At 43.9% G+C, this 22,845-nt stretch overlaps 1 protein-coding gene and 1 long non-coding RNA gene across 2 annotated transcripts; both read right to left on the reverse strand.

Moving 5' to 3' along the window:
* Positions 1 to 234: 234 nt before the first annotated feature.
* On the reverse strand, positions 235 to 11,689 carry RNF139 (ring finger protein 139). Its single transcript, XM_087706706.1, has 2 exons — positions 11,266 to 11,689; positions 235 to 2,301 (listed from the first exon to the last, which is right to left on the reverse strand). Exons 1-2 carry the CDS (start codon positions 11,447 to 11,449, stop codon positions 488 to 490), a joined length of 1,998 nt encoding a protein of 665 aa, XP_087562832.1. The 5' UTR covers positions 11,450 to 11,689; the 3' UTR covers positions 235 to 487.
* Positions 11,690 to 14,228: 2,539 nt separating this feature from the next.
* Positions 14,229 to 20,339, reverse strand: LOC148049131 (uncharacterized). Its single transcript, XR_015695378.1, has 2 exons — positions 20,249 to 20,339; positions 14,229 to 14,606 (listed from the first exon to the last, which is right to left on the reverse strand). It is a non-coding gene; the product is annotated as an uncharacterized LOC148049131 (long non-coding RNA).
* Positions 20,340 to 22,845: the final 2,506 nt, after the last annotated feature.

Consider the following 22,845-nt stretch of genomic DNA (forward strand, 5'->3'; position numbering starts at 1 on the left):
TTTTAATTGTTAAAGTAGAAATGATGTTGTGTTATGGTTTTAAACAGAACATGTTAAATTTTTGTCCAGGATTAAAATGAAGAAGGATTGAAACGTCCCTCTTTATATGGCGTTCAATTCTTATCTTAAAAGCCCCTGGCTTTTAAACTATCAAAACGTGAGAGGTTTTGGATATAACGTACACACTGTAATTTTATATTAATTAAGGAGTGTTTTGTTCGACGTCTTAAAAAAATAGGTGAAAACATTTTATTCCATGTACAATAATGTACATAAAGTTTTAAAGTGGTCGCAAAAGAGACCAGCATTAATACCAGCCATATTTACAGTAGCACATCACAGTAAAATGACAACTCATTCACAGATTCAACAATTTTGGACATTGTGTTCTTGTGCTTAGTTGACGAAGTGAAGCTTTTATTCCAATGCTGAACTCCACAAACACCCGCAGGGTTCGGGGATTTGCCATTTTAATTCGAGCACAGGGTCAGGATTGGTGTTCAGAGGGCTGTTCGGGTACTGCGGCACTGGACTGAGTCGAGCTCTCTGTCTCTTCTTCGCTCTCTGTACTCTCGTCGTTAAGTTCATCTTCAGCAGGAGCTTCTTGTTCTCCTCCCTGGGCGGGATTTTCATCGGGGTCATTGTCATCGGGGGCTACGAAGGCGTTATTGTTGGAGAGATTGGGGTTCTCCTTCTCATCGATGTCAACTTTTTGATGGCACATGGGACACGTCTCCTGGATATAGAGCCATTTCCGAAGGCAAAGCGCATGGAAGTAATGGTTACACGGAGTAATGCGGGCGGACGTGGTGAATTCATGATAGCAGATGGCGCACACATCGTCTATCTCCTGCAATCGCTCCCCTTTGATCTCCGGAAGGGAGTTGATCTTTTTCACAGCCATCCTACGATTGATGAACGTTTTCCAGCCGTTCTTTGCTTGCAGGTAAATGTTGAAATAGGCATGCAGGCACATCATACAGGCCCGGATTTTGCTTCCTGATTCAAAGACCATGGTGTAAGCACCGTTGCCGAACATTATTACTCCAAATATAAATTCAATGATATTGCCTGATGATCTAACATAGTAGACATAATCGTCCAGCTTTTCCCATAAAACATTATAGTAGCCGTCGATCATGAACAGTATGTATACAGTGATAGAGACAATGACCTTGAGGCAGAGCTCCACGCAGAAGGCTGTCACGGCAAACAGCCACGTATTTAGTGCATAGTGATGCCAGAGGATGTAGCTAAGCAAAATCGGGAGGAGGAAGAGGCAAGCGGAGACAAGAAGCACGGGGAAGTGCCTGCGAAGCGAGGAGACGTGGGAGGCACTCAGAGACATGAGCACAGGGTCGGTCATCCCGTGGATAAAATGCAGGACTGCCGTCAGCAAAAGGCACATGTTTCGACTTAAGCGGACCAGTCTCTCCTCTGGCTTTAGCCCACTTAATCCAGTCTGGAGGGCTAAAATAAAAAATAAGACCGGTGCCACAAAACCGAGCCTCCTATCGTCTTCATCTGTGGACCCAATAAAGGCCAAAATACCCAGCCCCAGATAGTGAGCCACAGATGAAATTACAGCACTCATACCTAACACGGTTAACGTGGAATCGCATCCGCTGATGATAAGGCTGCAAAGTAATTCCCAGAAACTCTCCGAAGAAATCATGTAGAATTTCATGCTCGGGTCCGTTTCGGCTGCTTTAATAACGTACAGCAGCACAGCAGCTTGAATTGCCAGTCTCGATAGCCAAAAAATCCGCAGCACGTCTGGAAAGCGGATCCTTTTCCACGTGTCTTCCAGCAACAACTGTAATCCGTAAATGCGATACATATGCCTTATGAGGAGATAAACATACCTTGTGGAGTAGTAGACCCATTTCATTTTAGTAAATAAAATAACCAAGCTGTGTAACGTCAAAATGGAACCTGATGCAAAGACTAAAATCTGCCTGAAGTGTAACGGTAGGTCGAAGATCAAGCCTGCGATGGGAAGCAATAAATCCAAGACGATGAGCTGAGAATAGATGGATTCGATATTTAAGAGAGTGACATAACCAATCCCAAAGGCAAGCTGAAGAACGGAGAGTGCCATCCATAAGGTAGGTCCTTTATGAGGAAGGAGCTGAACTCCAAAAGGTGTTGTGTAATAGGCACTGTGGAAGTTGATGTGCAAAAAAGCGTAATAGTTCACCAACACTGACGTTGCAGCTAACAGGAAAGCACAGCTGATCATATAAAACTTGAAAAGCGATCGTTGTGACAGAATCAGGACAACGCTGGATGCCAAGACTCCTGCAGAGGGAAAAAATGGAAAGTAGTAGTTAAGCTTAACGTGTGCTTTTTTTTCAACAGTAATTATTCAGTTAGTGAACACTTAATTCACGTTGAACAAACAGGGAAGCAAATCCCAACAGACCAGAATCTTAAATTATGTATGGGCTCTCTCCAAACAACTCAAAAGCATGCTATGATACTGACTGAACAACAAGAGTAGGGCAGCTGTTAAGTACAGTAATTACATGTATTCCGCTGTGATACCCCTATCCAACAAGTCCAATGCTGTGGTAACAATGAGATAGAAGCAAACAGTTCAGGAGTTTGAATCTGGGACCTCTTTTTGTCCAAACTGAACTTGTCCAGAGTAAATTGGGAATCAGATGATGCCTAAGTTAAACGGATTTTTTTTTAAAAAAAAAAACCTGACAAATCTTGTACAAATCAGTCAATATAGACAGGCTGCTATAATGCATTATACAAAACACAGGACACTTTTATGATTCTACAGAAAGGTAAATAGAAAATGGGAACGAATCGTCCAAGGCAGTAATTATACCGTGATTCATACTGCATCCTGTCAATTGCCTGCTACTCTCAACAGATTCTATATATTTTTGTGGGGCAGACATGTGTAGATTTGTTTCCCAGCTTTATTATGTCTATAAATTTACATATACAACACTTTTTATGTGCGTTCAGTAGGCCATCGGGCATGTCAAATTACTAAAGCATTTCCTTTTTATAATCTGGTTATAATCTACCTCAGAACTACTCTCCAAATCAAAGAGATCAGACACAAGAATTTGCTCCATGCAGAATCTCCTTGCAAAGTGATTGTAAAAATAACTATCTTTGGTTCTGGGAACAGAGGAGGGAAACATCTTGCCTAGGCCACAGTCCAGAGCCTTCAGATAATGGATTCACCCATTTCCTTAATTAATTGTTTGTTGTTTGTTACTGGACGTTGTTTGTTACTGATTTACTAGAAGTTAAGAACCTTCTATATGATAGACCAGGGGTCAGCAAACTTAAACACTCAAAGAGCCATTTGGACCCGTTTCCCACAGAAAAGAAACACCGGGAGCCACAAAGGTCCTAACTGGAAGCCCCCTATTCAATTCTGGAGCTGACCGGAAGTTCAGTTTCCCCCAACATAGAGTCTGCTCCTAGCATACTTTTTCCTCTACCTGTCATAACCGACAGCCCTATCAATTGTGGAGACAACTGGAAAACCGTCCCCTTGCCATAGAATCTTCTCCTGGCGGACTGTGCTTCTCTCTCCCGCACCCCCCACCAAAGCTCCTCTTAAAATTGTGGCGCCGACCGGTGACGGAGCCGCAGCAGAGGGAGGAAAGAGCCACAGGCGGCTCCAGAGCCGCAGTTTGTTGACCCCTGTGGTAGACCATATGATGAACAACTGAGGGAACTATGTATGTCTTAAGTCTAAAAAAGAGAAGGATTAGGGGTGACAGGATAGTCTTCCAGTAGTGGAGGGGCTGTCACAGAGAAGAGGGGGCCAACTTACTCTCCAAAGCACCTGAGGGCAGGACAAGAAGCAAAGAGTGGAAGCTTATCAGAGAGAGAACCAATCTAAAACTAAGAAGAAATTTCCTGAGGGCGAGAGTTTATCAGCAAACAGCTTGCCTCCAGAAGTTGTGAGAGCTCCATTGCTGGAGGTTTTCAAGAACAGACTGGTCAACCATTTGTTCAGAACGGTATAGGATCTCCTGCCATAGGCAGGGGGCTGGACCACAAGACCTCCAAGGTCTCTTCCTATTTATCCTACTTTCTGAAGGACATGTTTTAATGTGCTGGGGGAATCTCCTTCTACCCGGGATGAAAGAAGTGCTTTGTAAACCTAAGGATTTAAAAGAAAAGATTTAATTTTTGTAAAACAGAAAAGGAGGACTAGAATGTGGGAAGTTAAGGGACTAGGTGGACTTGAATATTTTCTCAAGGGTATTTAATTTAAAAAAACCTACACAAAGACTTTGAAATTAATTGTAGGAAATACTCCTGTATTTCTTTTCCTGGTTGGAAAATAAACCGATTGTAAGAGGTGACTCTGAAGACTGTCTAGAAGGAACCAGAGAGAATTAAGTAAAATTAAAGGAAAAGTGACCCATTAATACAATGAAGCAATACTACTAAACTGTAGAAGAAATTAGAGCTGTTTGGGAACAATGTACTGAGAAACTACTTACAAGATTGTATGATATATAGGGGTGTGTGTGTGTGTGTGTGTGTGTGTGTGCGTGTGTGTATCTATTTAGATTTACAACCCCCGGTATGCCCAAATATGGGAGGAAGATCACAACTTCCATTCTCTGTCCTTCGGCTCGTCACAAGAGACCATCCAGACAGAAACCCAATATTTTTATTGTTGCCTTTTTGTTACATTTGTTGCCTTTTTGTTACATTAATTGTTTGTTGACGTTTGTTGTTATCAGCACAAATACAACATATATATGTGTATGTGTGTGTGTGTGTGTGTGTGTATGTGTATATGTATATGTATAAAGGAGGATACAGAAGAGCAGATTTTATTAGATAAACAGAGACTGAGCTGATCTGAATGTGGATTTAGACTTTTAAAAACATGCCAGATTGCAAAAGTGACATGGAAAAAGATGCTGTGAATCTAAAAATGGATTTTAAAATGCCAGAATATAAGAGTGACATGGAAAAGGATGACACAAGGGATTTACAAATGAAGCCAGCCGATGTCTGTATACTGTAATCAAAAGAGGATAAAAATAATAAATGGTTTGGAAAGCTTTCTTATCTTGGATTTATAAAAAGGGACATGTTAAACTAGTGAACTGCTGAAGCTGTTCCTGAAAGAAGAGGAGAAAATAATAAGAAAACCATTTCTGGAATTTGATGGGATTAAAAAATCAAGCTTTTAAAAAGTAAACAGAATGATTATAGAGTGAAATAATTTGACCAAGGTTAAAATAGATATGCTGTGATTTCTTGTAGTTATTAATGGGATTTGTTTTTGAGCAGAACTGAAAACAATGATGCTTGAAAGATCAGTAGAAGAGAATATTTGTAGCTCAGGATTATGGGATCCTTGGTACTCTCTGAGTTTGGTTGTCTGTTTGATGACGTTTCATTACCAAACTAGGTAACATCACCAGTGATGTTATCAGGTTTGGTAATGAAATATCTGCAAGAAAACAACCAAGATGGGAGAGAATCAATGACGTCACGGCTTTAAAGATCTTTTTAAAATTTGGGAGGGCGGGGGGATGTCTTCCCCTTGATTTTATTAGAACAAAAACTGGTTCGTTCCATAGCTGGGTAAATGATCCAAGGATGCCAGCTTGAAATGGAGGTGGCATTTATTTTGACAGCAGAAACACAAGACACACATTTCAGCTGATGAAAAGTGGGCTACTGAATTAGAACACGGAGAGTGGTACTACTTATAGTAACAATGAATTTTGATCGTGAAGTAATAGGCTTTGATATGAAGTATGTTAAACGTTTAAATTGAGGAATTCCTGTCCTGGGGGATGTATGAAGTTGCGGTAGGGGTATTGTTGTTTCTTGCCTTGTGGGATGAGCGATCACAGATTTCTTTCTTAGTTTGGAATTTTATGAGGATCTGGTATCAGGGTGCAGTATTTTGATAAAAGATGCCCCCTATCTTGAGGGGATTCCTTTCATGTTTCCTTATTAGCTCTTGCTGACTTCCTGGAGAGACCAGGCTTAATCAATTGAAGCCCAACTAACAATGCTAGTAAAAATATTTCTTTGTCTCTTTATTTAAAGTTGCAGGTAGATGAGAGACGGTTGGGGTGATTGTTTGACCTGGTTAAAAGTGTGTGTGTGTGTGTGTGTGTGTGTGTGATAAAGGTAAAGGTTTCCCTCGCACACATGTGCTAGTCATTCCCAACTCTAGGGGGCGGTGCTCATCTCCGTTTCAAAGCTGAACCACCAGTGCTGTCTGAAGACGTCTCCATGGTCATGTGGCCAGCCTGACTGAACCCCAAAGGCGCACAGAACACTGTTACCTTCCCACCAAAGGTGGTCCCTATTTTTCTACTTGCATTTTTACGTGCTTTCGAACGTTAGGTTGGCAGAAGGGACAAGTAACTGGAGCTCACTCCGTTACGTGGCGCTAGGGATTCGAACTGCTGAACTGCTGACCTTTCTGATCGACAAGCTCAGTGTCTTAGCCACTGACCCACCGCGTCCCTGTGTGTGTCATAGGGACTTTTATTCTTCCTACAATTTCTTAGAGAAAGTAATAAATTAGATTGTAACATGGACTTATTTAAGATTAAAATATATATGTTACTATTTTTGGTAGCTGGACTTTTACGGATTAATATTGTATGAGTTTTTACAATTTGATCATTCAAAAGATATGGAAAGAAGATATATTTTTAAAAATATTAGCGAAGGTGTTAAGTTAGTGAAATTGTTTAGACTTTATCTAGAGGGAGGGAAGTGACTGTAATCTTTTAGACACATTTTTCTTACTTTTCTTTTTCTAACTCTTTCCACTGCTTCTTTTTATATATTTTCCTTAATTTTGATTAGTCATCTATCTCTGTACTACTAAACATTTATAAAACTAGAACATAGGATATGAGAGTTGGAAAATGAAAAGAAGGAAGTGCCTCTTCTCACTTAAAATAACTTTCACTTACATGTTGATTTTTCTTTTATTTATGGTTACTGAGGATTAAGATTTTACATAAAAAACAAATCTAAGAAAAGAACTAAAAGAGAAAGAAAAACATGGCAATTATAAACTTATACAGGTTCAGGACTAAGCAGGAAGAATATATTTCTACAAGAGTTTTGCAATCCACTCTGCTGTAACAGGGCAAGGCTTGGCAACATACTCAGATTTCCTATAAGCCTTGAAGAGAAAGAACATGATTTCCTAACACCCAATTGCAGATGAAAATCTGGATCTTGCTTCAGAAGGAGGCATTTCCATTTTCGCTTTAAACTTGCCTTTCATGTATCTATTGAAACTACCAGAACACGTTTATGTTCCAAAAAGATACCTGAGAAAGAATTTGAATACTAGAGCAGGGGTCAGCAAACTGCGGCTCTGCAGCTGCATGTGGCTCTTTCCACCCTCTGCTGTGGCTCTGTCACCGGTCGGTGCCACAATTTTGAGAAGAGCTTCCAGTATGTGTGTGGGGGGGGGGAGCAGCACAGTGCGCCAGGAGAAGACTCTATGGCAAGGAGAGGGTTTTCCAGTTGTCTCCACAATTGATAGGGCTTTCGGTTATGACAGGTAGAGGAAAAAGTACACTGCGCTAGGAGGAGACTCTATGGTGGGGGAACTGAACTTCTGGTCAGCTCCAGAATTGAACACCGGGCTTCCGATTAGGACCTTTGTGGCTCCCGGTGTTTTCTTTTCTGTGGGAAATGGGTCCAATGGCTCTCTGAGTGTTTGCCGACCCTGCCATAGCCTATTGCCACCTCCGCAAGCCCCATGTTTCTCATTTGCTGCAAGGTAAATTGCTGGAAGATGGAGGCCAAAGATGGGGACCGGTGGGTGGGTGGAGCTACATTCAGTGTATAAGATGCACCCCAATTTTCACCCTCTTTTAGGGGCGAAAAGGTGCATCTTATACTCCGAAAAATATGGTATCTTTTTGGTGGGGTGGGGTCCATCGTAACTTTGAATGGTCGTAAGTCAAAGACTACTGGAACCCAAACATTCCAATTTAATTCCGCAGTGTCTTTTACAACTGGTTAATAAAGTCCAGGGATAACACATCCAAATCAAAGCTGCTGAAACATCCATAATTAGATACAGTAGCCTTCAATTAATAATAATTGGGACTGGAATATCCACTGCTAAGCAATGCTGTCATACAGCACGTTACACAACCACAGCAATGGGGAACTAACAATCATAGCAGTCCCCATTGCTGTTGAATCCCATCCAGTCATTAGGCAAAGACCTAACCTGATCCTACCCATTCCCAGCTTGGACCGCCCCAGTCTTGAGCCTCAGTAAGGCCATCTCTGCCCTTTTGGCATTCCTCACAGCGATGGCGGTACCTGCAATGCTGGGGTTCAAGTAAAGGTCCAACAGTCTTACCTGTCACTGTCACTGACCTTCTACTTCAGCCCCACCACCACGACCACCACTGGTGGTTCCAGCCTCTACCACTGCCAGCCACTCTGGCTGCCCTTCATCTCCCAGCTAACTTTTGCCACCTTCTTCTTCCTGCTTCTGATGTGTGCCTAACCTGGCCCTTTCTTTCTGAGGAAGCGTGAAGCCTTCTCCAAGAACCACATGTCCTCTCCTAGTCATACATGGCCTTCTGGTGAGGTTGCGGTATCTTCTGAAGCCTAGCAAAAAGGCCATGTGAGATCTGGAGAGGGCTGTGGGTGTCGGCCTCAAGAAGTTATTGAACAGCAGCAGCTGGCTTGGGAAGATCCAAGCCAGGTACATCAGCAGAGTAAGATAGTGAAGGTCTGCTGGGGGACAGCAGGGCAGTCAAAAGTGTTGGAGGTCAGATAGGTGGTGGTGGGGGAATTGAAATATCCCTATGATTGTTAAGTGTGGGTGGGCTGCCAAGTGCCCAAATTTTGACCATGTGATCTTGCAGGGGACTGGCCCTTAGTAACATTTATTCGGCCCCACCGCAACTTCAAACGGCCGCTGAACAAGTGATCAAATGAAGACTTAACTGCAATACCTAAATGCAGTCTGGCTTTCGTTTCCACAAGTTGAAGTTTCAGCAACAAAACTTGCCACGGTTAGTTTATAGATCATGATCTAAATACGGAGAAAGCTAGTCATGCTTCAGTCCCGCCCTCTTCATTTCAGAGGTAGCAAAACATGCTTCAGTTTTGCAATAAGACCTCTTACTGACACATAGTTCACATTCAAACACAACTGCAACCCACTGAACATAACAGTCCCAAAGAATCACAGATGGTACTTCTGAACAGAACTGGATAGTTTGTAATGTAAAAGACATGCAGTGGTTTGATTCCACCTAATTCACTATAAGGCATATTTAGAACATTGTAGAGCTGGAAGGGACCTTGGAGGTCTTCTGATCCCAGCCCCTACACAAGGCAGGAGATCTTATACCATGAGGGTTAAATAATTGTGCAGTCTATTTTTGAAAACCTCCATTGATGGAAGACCCACAATTCCGGGAGGCAAACTAATCTGCTGATTAATTGTTCCCTAATTCTAAATTTGATTCTAAGAAGCTTTCCCCCCTTTACTTTTGATCCTCCCCTCTGGGGCTTCGGAGAATAAATCAATCCCCTAACTCAAACAAAGTCAGGGTAAGAATATTTTGTGGAGTAAACCAGTGTTTTTCAACCACTGTGCCGCGGCACACTAGTGTGCCGTGACATAGTGTAAGGTGTGCCATGGGAAAATTACTTTATAGTCAATATAGGCACAGAGTTAATTTTTTTTAACATTTTCTAATGGTGGTGTGCCTCGTGATTTTTTTCATGAAAAAAGTGTGCCTTTGCACAAAAAAGGTTGAAAAACACTGGAGTAAACAATTATGCCTTTCTATTTCCTTATGTAACTATCCACAATCTTTGCCTTCTAAAAAAAACAAGTATCAGTTCTCAAATACTCAATCTCAGGTTATTCATATTAAATTAATTAAAAAGGAAAAAAAAGGAGCAAATGAGAAGCTTCTTGTATTTACCTTTGGAACTTTTCTGTTACATGAAGCCTATATTAAATTGAATTATCAACAGAAGCTGCATCCATTTTTCCTTACTCACAGCCTCTTACAAAGGCTTTACAGATATTCCTAATCCTTTCAAGGAAATAACCACCTGCCCAATTCACCAGGGAAACTACTCATTTACACTGTGCTCCTAACAAAAATTAGGACCAAATAACGAACCCAAGCGTATATCATTTACCCCACAATTTGTTTCGAACCTCTTGTGACAAAGCTTCCTTAATGGTACAAATTACATATACGGATGAGATTTATAATGCCACTTCCTCTTCCTCCTTGGCCAATAAAACCATAACCAAGACACAACACATCTACATGTTAAAAGTGTTTCAGGCCTCAGCCACCCTTCGCCAGCCATAACTGTGTATCCTCCTTTAGTTAAAAACAAACCCAAAAACGGAAGCGTCCCAAAAAGTGACTATAGGGAGATCTGAGTTGCTTAAGAAAAAGGTGGTTAAATGCAAGCCACGTCCACCCCGGATATGTCAAAGATGAGGCTCCCTGGGGTTGTCATCCTCTGAGCGTCCTTGACATTCACAATCACAAAAGGCTGAACCCTTGACAGTCCGCCTGGCTTGTTTGTCCACTGCTGTTTCCACACCTATTTTTAGGGACGCTGGGAATGGGGAAATGCAAGGGGGGGGGGATGCTGGCGCCAACCAGGCCGAAGGTGCGAAGGGGGAGGGGGAAGAAGAGAAGTGGGGAGGGGGGTTTCTGCAAGACTGCAAGGGGGTTCTCGGCCCCCTCCTCTGCCCCAGTAAAAAGGGGAGGAGGGCCAGCAAGGGTGGCTAGGGACGAGGAAATTGAGATGTGGGGGGGGGGGGAAGAAGTGGTGCCCCAGTGAAAAGGGAGAACGGTGCCCATGTTCACACGGGGCAGTGGAAATTGAGATGGCAGGGGAGGACAGATAGGGGGGCATTCAGATGGGGGGGAAGAGAAGTGGGGGGGGTCTTTCTGTACCCCTCCCCTAGTGAAAAGGGGAGGAGGGCCAACAAGGGTGCCCATGTTCACAAGGGATAGAGGAAATTGAGATGGCAGGGGAGGACAGATAGGGGGGCATTCAGATGGGGGGAAGAGAAGTGGGGAGGGGGTCTTTCTGTACCCCTCCCCTAGTGAAAAGGGGAGGAGGGCCAGCAAGGGTGCCCATGTTCACAAGGGATAGAGGAAATTGAGATGGGGGGGGGGAGGACAGATGCGAAGGGGGGGGCATTCAGGGTGACACCTCCCCCCTCCCACTTCCAGGAAGCCGGCCCGGAGAAGAGCTCACCCAGCAGCCGCAGGAGCCCTCCTAGGAAGCCGGCCAAGAAGGAATCCCCGGGGAAGATCGGGGGCGAGTTGAAGATGGTGTCGATGAGGAAGAGGGTGGGCACCCGCAGCATCACCTCCGCGGCTACCCGGAGCCGCGGGCCCAGCAGCTCTGGCGGCGGCTGAAGGGGGCCCGGGGCCGCCATCCCCGAGTCCCCGCCGCCTCCTGTCCGTCTCTGGGCGGCTGGCGGGGAAGAGGTAGAGAAAGGGGATGACGGCGGCGGCGGCGGCAGCGACGGCGGATTGCCGGATGCTTCTAGCGGCCGCTGCTGGCTTCGGCTTCCCCGCCAGCCGCGTGGGATCCCACCCGCGTGGTCGCCGTTGCGCGTGGGGTGGCCGGCGCCGCCATTGCGCCCGGCTCCTCTCCTTCCTCCTCCTCCTCCTCCCTCCTCCGCCTCCGCCTCTCGACCAGCCAGCGCGCGCCACCTGCGGCAGCGGCACGAGTGACGTCGCCGGCGGCGTCCGACAGACGCCCTGCCGTGCGAGAGGGGGCGGGGCCTCGACGTCGTCCGTCACAAACATAGGCCCCGCCCTCTTTCCCAAGAGGAGGAGGGAGAGGAGGAAGGAGGGGGCAAAACCCAAGGTGGCCTTTTTCAGAATAACAGAATATTATTCCGTTGTTGTTGTTGTTGTTGTTGATCCTTCTCGTTCCGGCTGTGGCTGCGCATGCTCTGCCTGGACCCGCGTTGAAAGTTTCCCCATTCCATTTACAGGGCAACAATGGGCGCTGGAGTGGTAGGGCTCCCTCTATCTGTGAACCTCCAAGGGACCTGGGAAGAAGCCTAATGGAACTGCCGCATTACATACATACATACATACATACACATACACATACACATACATACATACATACATACATACATACATACATACATACGTAATGGGGCAGTCCAATTAAGCTTCTTCCCAGGTCCATATAGATGGCAGGTCGGCAGTGACCTCCCATTACTTGTCCCAGCTTCTGTCAATCTAGCAGTTCAAAAGCACATAAAAAATGCAAGTAGAAAAATAGGGAGTGATGGGAAGGTAAGTATTCCCTGTGCCTTCGGGGTTTAGCCACATTACCATGGAGAAACAGAGATGAGCAATAGCAATAGCAATAGCAGTAGACTTATATACCGCTTCATAGGGCTTTCAGCCCTCTCTAAGCGGTTTACAGAGAGTCAGCATATTGCCCCCAACAATCTGGGTCCTCATTTTACCCACCTCGGAAGGATGGAAGGCTGAGTCAACCCTGAGCCGGTGAGATTTGAACCGCTGAACTGCTGATCTAGCAGTAGCCTGCAGTGCTGCATTTAACCACTGCGCCACCTTGGCACCGCCCCCTAGAGTCGGGAACGACTAGCACCTTTGTCCGAGGGGAACCTTTACCTTAAAATAGAAGTAAATAAAAACAATTTAAAGCACAGAATGGCAGCCAACTGTAATTGAACATTACCCAATATAACCAGAATGTTTGATACTGTTGTGCCTTAACGTGCAGTGCGAATTTGCCACTTGTGGTTGGATCAACATCAAGCACACAATGCATAGTGTGCAGTTAAACACAGCTTCAAACAGCTGTTATCCAACCAGAACTCTTATTATTAGATCAGTGGTTCTCAACTTTCCCAATGCCGCGACCCTTTAATACAGTTCCTCATGTTGTGGTGACCCCCAACCATAAAATTATGTTCGTTGCTACTTCATAACTGTAATTTTGCTACTGTTATGAATCGTAATGTAAATATCTGATATGCAGGATGCATTTTCATTATTACAAATTGAACGTAATTAATTAAAGACCCATTTTGAGTCCAACCACTAGTAAGAGTTCACATTTGCATCTACACAGTGAAAATCCAACAATCCAAATTGAGATATTTTGCCGCATTATTGCATCTGATTAAAGACAGAAAAGACGATTTTCATAAAAAGTCTGAAAGGCTCACTGTGAAGAATTTTATGACTTCTGAATAATGAAACCACTCAGATTCAAGAGGAGTTGAACTTCAGCTGCACAGCATCAACAGATGTAACTGGCCCTTTTCACAGGTCACTTACACACTGTGCATGTATGCAGGAGCAGGCCGGCTGACACCCAGCCTTTCTTTTCCTGACTCAGAAGGGGATGCTGGGAGCTGTAGTTTGAGCTCAGTCTACGCCGTTCCTAAAACCATCGAAAATATGTGTTTTTCCAATGGTCTTAGGCGACCCTTGTGAAAGGGTCGTTCGACCCCCAAAGAGGTCGCGACCCACAGGTTGAGAACCGCTGCCTTAGATGAGCTGAGGTGGCGCAGTGGTTAAATGCAGCACTGCAGGCTACTGCTAGATCAGCAGTTCAGCGGTTCAAATCTCACCGGCTCAGGGTTGACTCAGCCTTCCATCCTTCCGAGGTGGGTAAAATGAGGACCCGGATTGTTGGGGGCAATATGCTGACTCTCTGTAAACCGCTTAGAGAGGGCTGAAAACCCTATGAAGCGGTATATAAGTCTACTGCTATTCCAAATTAGAAGTGTTGTCATTTCCAATTACAGACAATACAGAAGATATCTTAGCAATAGCAATAGCAGTTAGACTTATATACCGCTTCATAGGGCTTTCAGCCCTCTCTAAGCGGTTTACAGAGTCAGCATATTGCCCCCAACAACAATCCGGGTCCTCATTTTACCCACCTCGGAAGGATGGAAGGCTGAGTCAACCCTGAGCCGGTGAGATTTGAACAGCCGAACTGCAGAACTGCAGTCAGCTGAAGTAGCCTGCAGTGCTGCATTTAACCACTGCGCCACCTCGGCTCTTAATGATTGATTGTGGTAAAGAAGAGTGTAACTGTTGTTGTCCAATTCACATGAAAGGACTTTTCTTAAATCTGAAAGTGCATGTAAAAATCAAGCTAGTAAAATTACAAGCAAATGCATACAAATTAAAAAAAAAAAACTTCTCATCTTTGAAGCCGAGCAGCATATTTGGAAATTCCCACTGGCTGGGGAATTCCAGGAGTTGATATTCACGCGTCTTAAAGTTGCCATGGTTCCAAAACAAAGTCTAGAAGACAACGCCTGTTTAGAAGTTACCCTGGGATTTTGGCACAGGAGAGCAAACCGTGTTGTGATTTGTTGCATCGCAGTAAAAAGAAACAGGACTTCCGTTTCATTTTCCATCCCATCTAGTCAGCCTGGTCTTAGCAAAGTCCCTCAGAACTCTTTGCTCAGCATGTAGTGATCCTTGTCCATCGTGTGAATCACAACGTAACTGGAATTTTGTACACCATCCTGATGCACCTGTTTTCTCATAAATCCGTATAGAGGTCTGTATGTTTGTTTTCTGCAAAGCAAATTGAAAAGTTCTTGCATATGGGAAAATGTTGTATAATAGCAATAGCAGTTAGACTTATATACCGCTTCATAGGGCTTTCAGCCCTCCCTAAGCGGTTTACAGAGTCAGCATATCGCCCCCACAATCTGGGTCCACATTTTACCCACCTCGGAAGGATGGAAGGCTCAGTTAACCCTGAGCCGGTGAGATTTGAACCGCTGAACTGCAGATAGCAGTCAGCTGAAGTGGCCTGCAGTATTGCACTCTACCCACTGCGCCACCTCGGCTCTTAGGGCATGAAGCAAACTCCTTGTCCCGACAAAAAAAACCTTTTATTAATTTACTGTGAATTCTGCTCATTCACATCCAGCAAAGTCTTTCAAGGGAGGATTTACAATCACAGATTTTATCTGACTTGGAGAGCTGGCAGGTAGTCCTTGACTTATGACCACATCCGAGCCCAAAATCTATGTTGCTAAGGGAGAGATTTGTTAAGTGAGTTTTGCCCCATTTCCCGATCTTTCTCGCCACAGTTGCGAAGGGAGTCACTACAGTTGTTAAATTAGTAACACGGTTGTTAAGCGAATCAGGCTTCCCCATTGACTTTGCTTGTCAGAAGGTCGCAAAAGCTGATTATATGACCGCCCCCAGGACATTGCAAACGTCATAAATATGAACCAGTGGCCAAACATTCAAATTTTGATCATGTGATCATGGGGATGCTGCAACTGTCATGTGAAAAACGATAATCAGTCATTTTTTCACTGCCATTGAAACTTTGATCAGTCGCTAAATGAAGTGTTGCAAGTCGAAAACAACTTGTATAGTAGAGAGGTTCTCCCAATCTCATACTAGAATCAAATATATACACAGCATATAATATGCTGTTCTATAATTAAGCTTCCTAGTTACAAGAAATGCAGGTTATTACAGTGGAGTTAGAAAACTAATAGATATTCTATAGCAGGGGTGTCAAACTCAATTTCATTGAGGGCCACATCAGGGTTATGTTTGACCTCGGGGGAACGGGGTGGGCGTGGCCAGGGTGGGCGTGGCCAGCTCGACTAAGGTGACCAGATTTTCAGATTGGTAAAGAGAGACACCATTGACGGAGGGGGGGGGGGTTGATTAAAAATTTTATATTTTGTCAAAAGGTCACCCCAGGACACTGAAACCAGCATAAATACGAATCTGTTGCCAAACAAAATTTTGATCACGTGACCATGAGGATGCTGCAACGGTCGCTAAGTGTGAAAAATGGTCGCAATGGTCGCTAAGTGTGAAAAAGGGTCGCAACGGTCGCTAAGTGTGAAAAAGGGTCGCAACGGTCGCTAAGTGTGAAAAAGGGTCATCAGTCACTTTTTTCAATGCCATTGTAACTTTGGTCACTAAATGTTTCCCCCCTCCTCGAGACACCTCACTTCTTCCTTCGTTCCTCTTGCTTATCTACCTTCACCTTATCCGTCTTCTGCTCTTTCCCTCTCTTCCTTCCTTTCTCCTTCCATCCTGTCTTCTTTCCTCACTCACTCCCTTCCTCCTTTTCTCTTCCTTCCTCCTTCCATTCTTTCAGCTTCCTTTCTTTTGCCTATCTACCTTCTCTGTCTTTCTGCTCTTTCCATTTCTCTCTTCCTCTTCGCTTCTGTTCCTTCCTCCTTCCCTCCTTTCCTTACCCTAAGCTCGACGTCACTCGTGCCAAGGGTGCCTGGGGGTGCCCAACTCTGCCAGGGAAAATGGGCTCCCGAGCTTTTTTTCCAGCTGCAGTGGCCTCCTGCAACCCTCTGCTAGTGAAAATGGAGCTGGGGAGCCTACATGCAGCCGTCCCGAGCTCCTTTTTCACTGGCAGAAGCACAGCGGGCCAGTCCTTTGCTGTTTCCAAGGGGGCCCTGTGGGCCAGATCTAAGCAACGCCCCCCCCCCCCCGGGCCAAATCTGTCCTCCTGGCCTTTAATTTGACACCCCCTGCTCTACAGACTATCATTGCATCTTGTAAATGCTATATATCTATTTTTGTAATAAACACGTCTTATAACTTAAATGTTATGACTTCTTGTAAGGAGGAGAATGTCAAATGTTTTCACTATATAAACATCCTTTATGACGCCAGTGAATAAATCTGGAATTTTGAGAGCCTGTGGACACCCTCACAAAATGGCTGCCATTGGGCAGGAGTGCCTATTCAGAAATGGTTGCTATGATAAGAGATAGCCAGGTCAGAAAGCAAATGGTTACGATTCTCTCTGCCACCCTTTCTAGCTCTTGATGATAGTCCAACGTCAATTTCTTACTTTTCCTGACAGGCAGGCACATTTCCAAACAAAACATGGTTTTCAGCCAACCAACATTTATTTTCCAGGAATGTCTGTTGGCCCAGAAGCACTTCTGTGAATAACAATTATGCTGAATGCTCGTTCTTTGCTTTCCAGCATGCCCACATCCCATCTTTTTTTTCCTAATTAAAAAGATGTTTTTTTTAAAAAAGTGAAAAAATGAAAATCAAAATATAAGAATTTGAAGGCCACCAAAGGAATAGAAAAACGAGCACCTTAACGTGCTTAAATTGTCACAAGCATCCCACGAGAACTAGTTCATCAATACAGCAGACACAACACTGAAGCATCGTAATAAATTTTTTCTAGTGGATCGAAAATGAAGAGTATCACGATAAGTCATTAAGCAAATTATAATTTCAAAACTTTACTCCAAGGCAAAGTAGTGAAAGTAGAATGTTAGTTGGTCGTTTGGCTGGCAATGCTTTTTATTAACCAGGACACATATCACTGTTCTATATTTTTTTTTCAAGATCATATGTAAGATGATACAGTCTAGAACTTCCATCTAAATTATACCTCTTTTCCATTTTCCTCACCAATCTCTCTTCCCCTCTTTTTCTGCTTTATTTTTGCATCTCTTCTCGTTTTGTTAGTTGAACCTTTTCCTCCCTCCCTCCATTTCTTTCTCCTTCCTTACCTTCTTCCTCCCTCCCTCATTCCTTATCTACTTTCTTACTCCACCTTATTCTTCCCTCCCCTCCCTCCCTCCTTCTAACCCTAGCCCAAACCCTAACCCCTAACCCTCCCTCCCTTTCTCCTTCCTTATCTTCCTCCTCCATCCCACTCTTCATCCCTCCCTCCTGCACAGAGACCTTCCTTATTCCTTACTTGCACACCATCTCTCTCAGTCTTTGCTGAACGTTTCAAAAAAGTAGTTACGGTAGTCTCTTTCCAACTAAGAAATTTGCTTAGACTCCCAGCCCACTTCCTCTACCTCCGGGATGGCGAATGATACGGGTGCCAGAGGTGGCACACGGAGCCCTCTCTATGGACACGTGCACCGTCACCAGCTGCTCTCTTCTGGGCTCCAGTGCACACATGCGTGCCAGCCAGCTGGTCTCCGCGCAAAAACCAGTGGCCGGTGCGTATGCGTGTGCTGAAACCCAGAAGAAAGCAGCTGGCCATCAGCTGGCCAGCATGCATGCATGCAATGAAACCCAGAAGAGCAGCTGGCTGCCACATGCTTGCACATATGCGCGGCAGCTACCTGCTCTCTTCCGGGTTCCGGCACATGCATGCAGTCATGCACGCCCATGCTCTAGTTTTGACCGAAAACGTTAGCCATCACTGCCCTAGCCAAAGCTCACTTCTCTGCTGCCCCGTCCCAAGACCCAGAAGAAGCAGCAGCAGGAAATCTGAGAGCAGCAGAAATTCCCAAAGAGAGCTGCCTGCCACCACACCGTTCTCTTCCAGGAAGGCTTTCCAACTCCCAGCTTCTGCATCTCCGAGACTTTCAGTCCTTTGGCCTTATTAGACAATGTTCTCTCAGCACTTAGAAAGCATCATTGTGAGCCAGGAAAATGACTTGGAAGGCTATATTTGCTGTGATCCAGACTGCCCAAATGTCATTTGGCTTTCAGAACAGTTTCGGTAAACCTAATAATTAGGTAGCTGTCATCACTTTCTAGTTATGATACCTGGAACATTCAAATCCTCTTCAAAGTATCTTGTACCCATCTGTGCATTTTGTTTTCTGTTTAGCAACAAGAATTATCTCAACCACCTGGAAGCACTCTGGATTTTGCTAATTTAAAGAAACGATTTTGTTATATCTTCTCAGATTTGTGAATCTTGAATAATGAGCATATCTAGTTTAAGGGCGCAAACTACTATGAATCAGGACATCTAGCTGTCTGGAAATAAACTATAATTATAGGCATCGTAGTTCTGTTCAGTCGAAGCTGCTGACTCATGGTGACATTAATAACTAAGACCATTATCTCAAGAAATTTATTCATATTTGGTAAGGATGAAAAATCCAAATGAAGTTTGGGAAAGATTTGTAAGCATTTGTATCACCTTGGATACATGCCAATTAATGTGAAAATACAAACGGGGATCATTTCAGTGTAGATCAATCATACTGGGGTTGATTTGGGAATAAGATGTCTTGGCTAAACTTACCTGAATATCTACTCAATTGCCAAAATAAACATAAGTCCATGATTGGACAGTCCTCATAATATACATCTTGTGTTAGCAAAATCGTGTAAAAGTAGACCTCAACTTACAACCATTCAAAGCTTACAGTGGCATCTAAAAAGTGACTTATGACAGTGTTTCACATTTATGACCATTGCAGGAGCCCCATGGTTAACATGATCAAAATTTGGATGTCTGTGAGCAGTTCTTCCTTTGTTTCTCTTATATACCCATCTTAAGTGTTTCACATTCTTATTCTCAGGAATCCGCGCCCATTTGGAGGGTTTATTTTAACAGAACAGGGTTGGAAGAGATCTTGGAGGTCTTCTAGTCCAACCTTCTGCTCAGGCAGGAAACCCTATAGCAGTGTTTCTCAACCTTGGCAACTTGAAGATGTCCGGACTTCAACTCCCAGAATTCCCCAGCCAGCATTCGCTGGCTGGGGAATTCTGGGACTTGAAGTCCGGACATCTTCAAGTTGCTAAGGTTGAGAAACACTGCCCTATAGCATTCAAACAAATGGTTATCCAACCTCTTCTTCAAAATCTCCAGTGTTGGAGCACCCACAACCTCTAGAGACAAGTCATTCCAGTGATTAATTGTTCTGTTTACTTTATTTTCTGTCTTTTTATCTTGTTATTAGAGGCTGTAAACTATGTAGACTTAGGACTTGTGCATAGAACAATTGTGTAAGAAACAAGCAAGTGAACAAAGGCAAATAATGATCTCTGAGATTTTCCGTAATCGTATTGTAAAATAATTTACATAATTCAAGTGCCCTTGGTTTTGTTTTTTTTCTTCCTTGCTTGCCACTAGGTGGCAGGTTTCATTCACGTAAATAAATATAGTTTCCTGTTTATGAAGGCAGGACAAGAAGTAATGGATTGAAACTAATCAGGGCGAGAGAAGCAACTTAGAACTAAGGAGAAACTTCCTAACAGTGAGAAGAATTAACCAGAGGAACGGCTTGCTTTTAGAACTTGTGGGTGTTCCATCACTGGAGGCTTTTAAGAAGATATTAGACAGGCATTTTTTTTTCCTATTTGAGCAGGGCAGTGGTGGGATTCAATTTTTTTTTACTACTGGTTCTGTGGCCGTGGCTTGATGGGCACGGTGTGGCTTTGTGGGCATGGCAGGGAAGGATACTGCAAAATCCCCATTCCCTCCTCACCCCACTAACCTGTGATGAAAGAAATGTCCTTCTGGGTTCGGCTCCAAGTGGGGAAAAAGACACTGGAGACATGGAGGCTGCTTGGAAAGATGGTTTATTGGTGGACAGGACCACATGGCTTGAGCGCTGAACAGAAAAGGTGATCACATGCTTCAATGTTGGTGGAGAAGAAGAGAAGGGGTGAGGGAGGGGCTTGCTAGGCTTTTTATAACCTGTTCAGTCCCACCTCTCTGTTTCCTGTTCCTGTGTAAGAAGTGTATTCTGATTGGTTGTCAGACTCCCATGGGGCCATGCAGGGGCAACTCTCTAGGCTGTGTTTTGAATCCAGGTTTGGTTGAGTTCTCAGATGCCATGTGGTGAGTTGGGTAAAGTACCTTAATCCCATCCCCTGTAGCTGAAGTGGAGAAGTCTTCATTATGTAAAGGGACTAGCTTGGCCTTCTTAATGGCCCATTGACAAAGGGGGATGGGCAGGAAGCTACAGGAAGCTATTCTGTTTCTTCCCTTTCACATCCAGAGAAATATTCTGCCTTTTCAATATTTCATAGGATATTTCATTTTTCTGGGAGAGCTGGGTGGTAACTTCCTACACCTGCTTTCCAGCTCTGTTCTCCTGTTCAGGGCAACAAAAGATCGGCTGGGAGGCAGCGTAGGTGGGGCCAGCCTATTTGCCGGTTCTCCAAACTACTCAAAATTTCTGCTACCGGTTCTCCAGAACCTGTCAGAACTGGCTGAATACCACATCTGGAGCAGGGGCTAAAAGATCTCCAAGGTCCCCCCCAACCCTGTTATTCTGTTTTATTGGGTGAAATCTCTGAAAAACCAATAAGCTCCAGGAGCAAGTTATTGACTAATTCTGTCCTGCATGGATTGTACAGAAAAGTTAGAGAGAAAATAATGTTTGCATATCAAATTCTTATTAACAGCTTTCCAGATTCTCCTGTGCTCTCTGTACTTGGACTTTATTTTTAATTATTAAAAATTTAAACTAATTAATTACATTTAAAATTTGAACCCCATAAAAAGAAACAGGCATCCATAGACCAGGGACTATAGAAATAGGAATCAACAAAGAAATTACGTATTACATCAGCAACTGTAGAAAGGTACTGAGACTTTGAAGAAAGTTTAAAGCACCATCACAAAAACATCAGCTTAGCCCAGAAAGACAGGAGCAGGTGAACGAAAAACTCACCTGGATAGAGGAGAGAGAAACATTAAAAAGCTGAAGAGTCTCACTAATTCCTATGGATTTCTTTTGCTGTCTCCTTCTGATCTGTCTTCCTCAAAGATTTGACAAGAACCAAAAGTGCATAACTCTGGATTAAGAATCAAAAGTGCATAACTCTGGATTAAGAATCAAATGTGCCTAATTCTGGATTAAGAATCAAAAGTGCATAACTCTGGATTAAGAATCTCGTTCTGGATCTAAAACCTAAATTTCCTATATAGCCTGTTAATATCTAAAAGGGTTAAATATGGCAACTAGACCAAAGTTTATTAAATGGAGATGTTTCGTTATTCATGCTAACTCCCGAACATCAAAAATGTCATCAAAAAAGCACAACAAAGAATGTTCTTTCTGCACCAACTCAGAAAGCTCAGACTGTCCAAAGAGCTGCTGATTCTGTTCTACAGAGGAATTGTTGAGTCTGTCATCTGCACCTCTATAACTGTCTGGTTTGGCTCTGCAACCAAACAAGACAGACGCAGACTTCAGAGGATAATTAGAACTGCAGAAAAAAATAATTGCTTCCAACCTGCCTTCCATTGAGTACTCATGTATACTGCATGAGTCAAAAAGAGAGCTATGAAAATATCTACAGACTCCTCACATCCTGGACATAACTCTGATAACCTGACTGTGGGGATGTTGCAATGGTTATGAAGTGGGAGGAGTGGTCGTAATCCCCACCCCCAGTGACTTTGAATGATCTCTACCCAAATAGTTTTAGGTCAAGGACAACCTGTAGGGACTATCACCATCTGGGAAATTTGCCAATGGGAAAGCAGAAGCTTTTTAATTAAATGTCTTAGCTGGAAAAGAGGCTACCGGACTCCTCCTGATTTCATGAGCAAATATTTCAGACAGGAAGAGGAGACTAATTCCATACCACTGTTGATTGCTATGCTTGAATCCATCCCAAGCAATCAACTGGGCCCTGCCTGCATTTCCACTCTTAAGGCCAGGGTCTACAGGGATTCAAAAAATGCTTAGGATATTGTTGGTTTCCTTGCTCTCGTGAAGCAGTTTAGTGATGGCTGAGCATATTCAATGATTAAACATAGTCCTTGACTTACAATCATTTGTTTAGTGACCATTGGAACGAAGTTACATCAGTGTTGTGGCCCAGCAGGAGCCGTTGGAGCTGCCGCCAGACTCCAACAGCGAGGGGCCCTATGAGTCGGCTATGGAGGATGTGGAGGACCCTGGACACGGTTCTGACTCTGAGCAGGGCGCAGAGAGGCTGGTTGGCCAACAGGAGGCGCCTGAGCATTGGAGCAGTGGGGAGGAGCCAAGGGAGTTGTTCCTGGTGGGCAGATCGACGTAGAGAGCAGCTACACAGTTACCAAAGATAATTGGACCCAGGTGATTGTAATTAGGCT

This window comes from Thamnophis sirtalis, unplaced genomic scaffold (genome assembly GCF_051295495.1).
Source record: "Thamnophis sirtalis isolate CommonGarterSnake01/CBP01778 unplaced genomic scaffold, rThaSir2_p1.2 scaffold_2, whole genome shotgun sequence".
Taxonomy (NCBI): Eukaryota; Metazoa; Chordata; class Lepidosauria; order Squamata; family Natricidae; genus Thamnophis; species Thamnophis sirtalis.

What these genes read in the sequence shown, in the direction of transcription:
- RNF139 (XM_087706706.1), bottom strand. Translation starts at nt 11,449, where the DNA reads ATGGCGGCCCCGGGCCCCCTTCAGCCGCCGCCAGAGCTGCTGGGCCCG. An exon ending in AGGGCTCCTGCGGCTGCTGG is followed by an intron (nt 2,302 to 11,265) that starts GTGAGCTCTTCT and finishes TTCCCTCTGCAG; the next exon opens with GAGTCTTGGCATCCAGCGTT.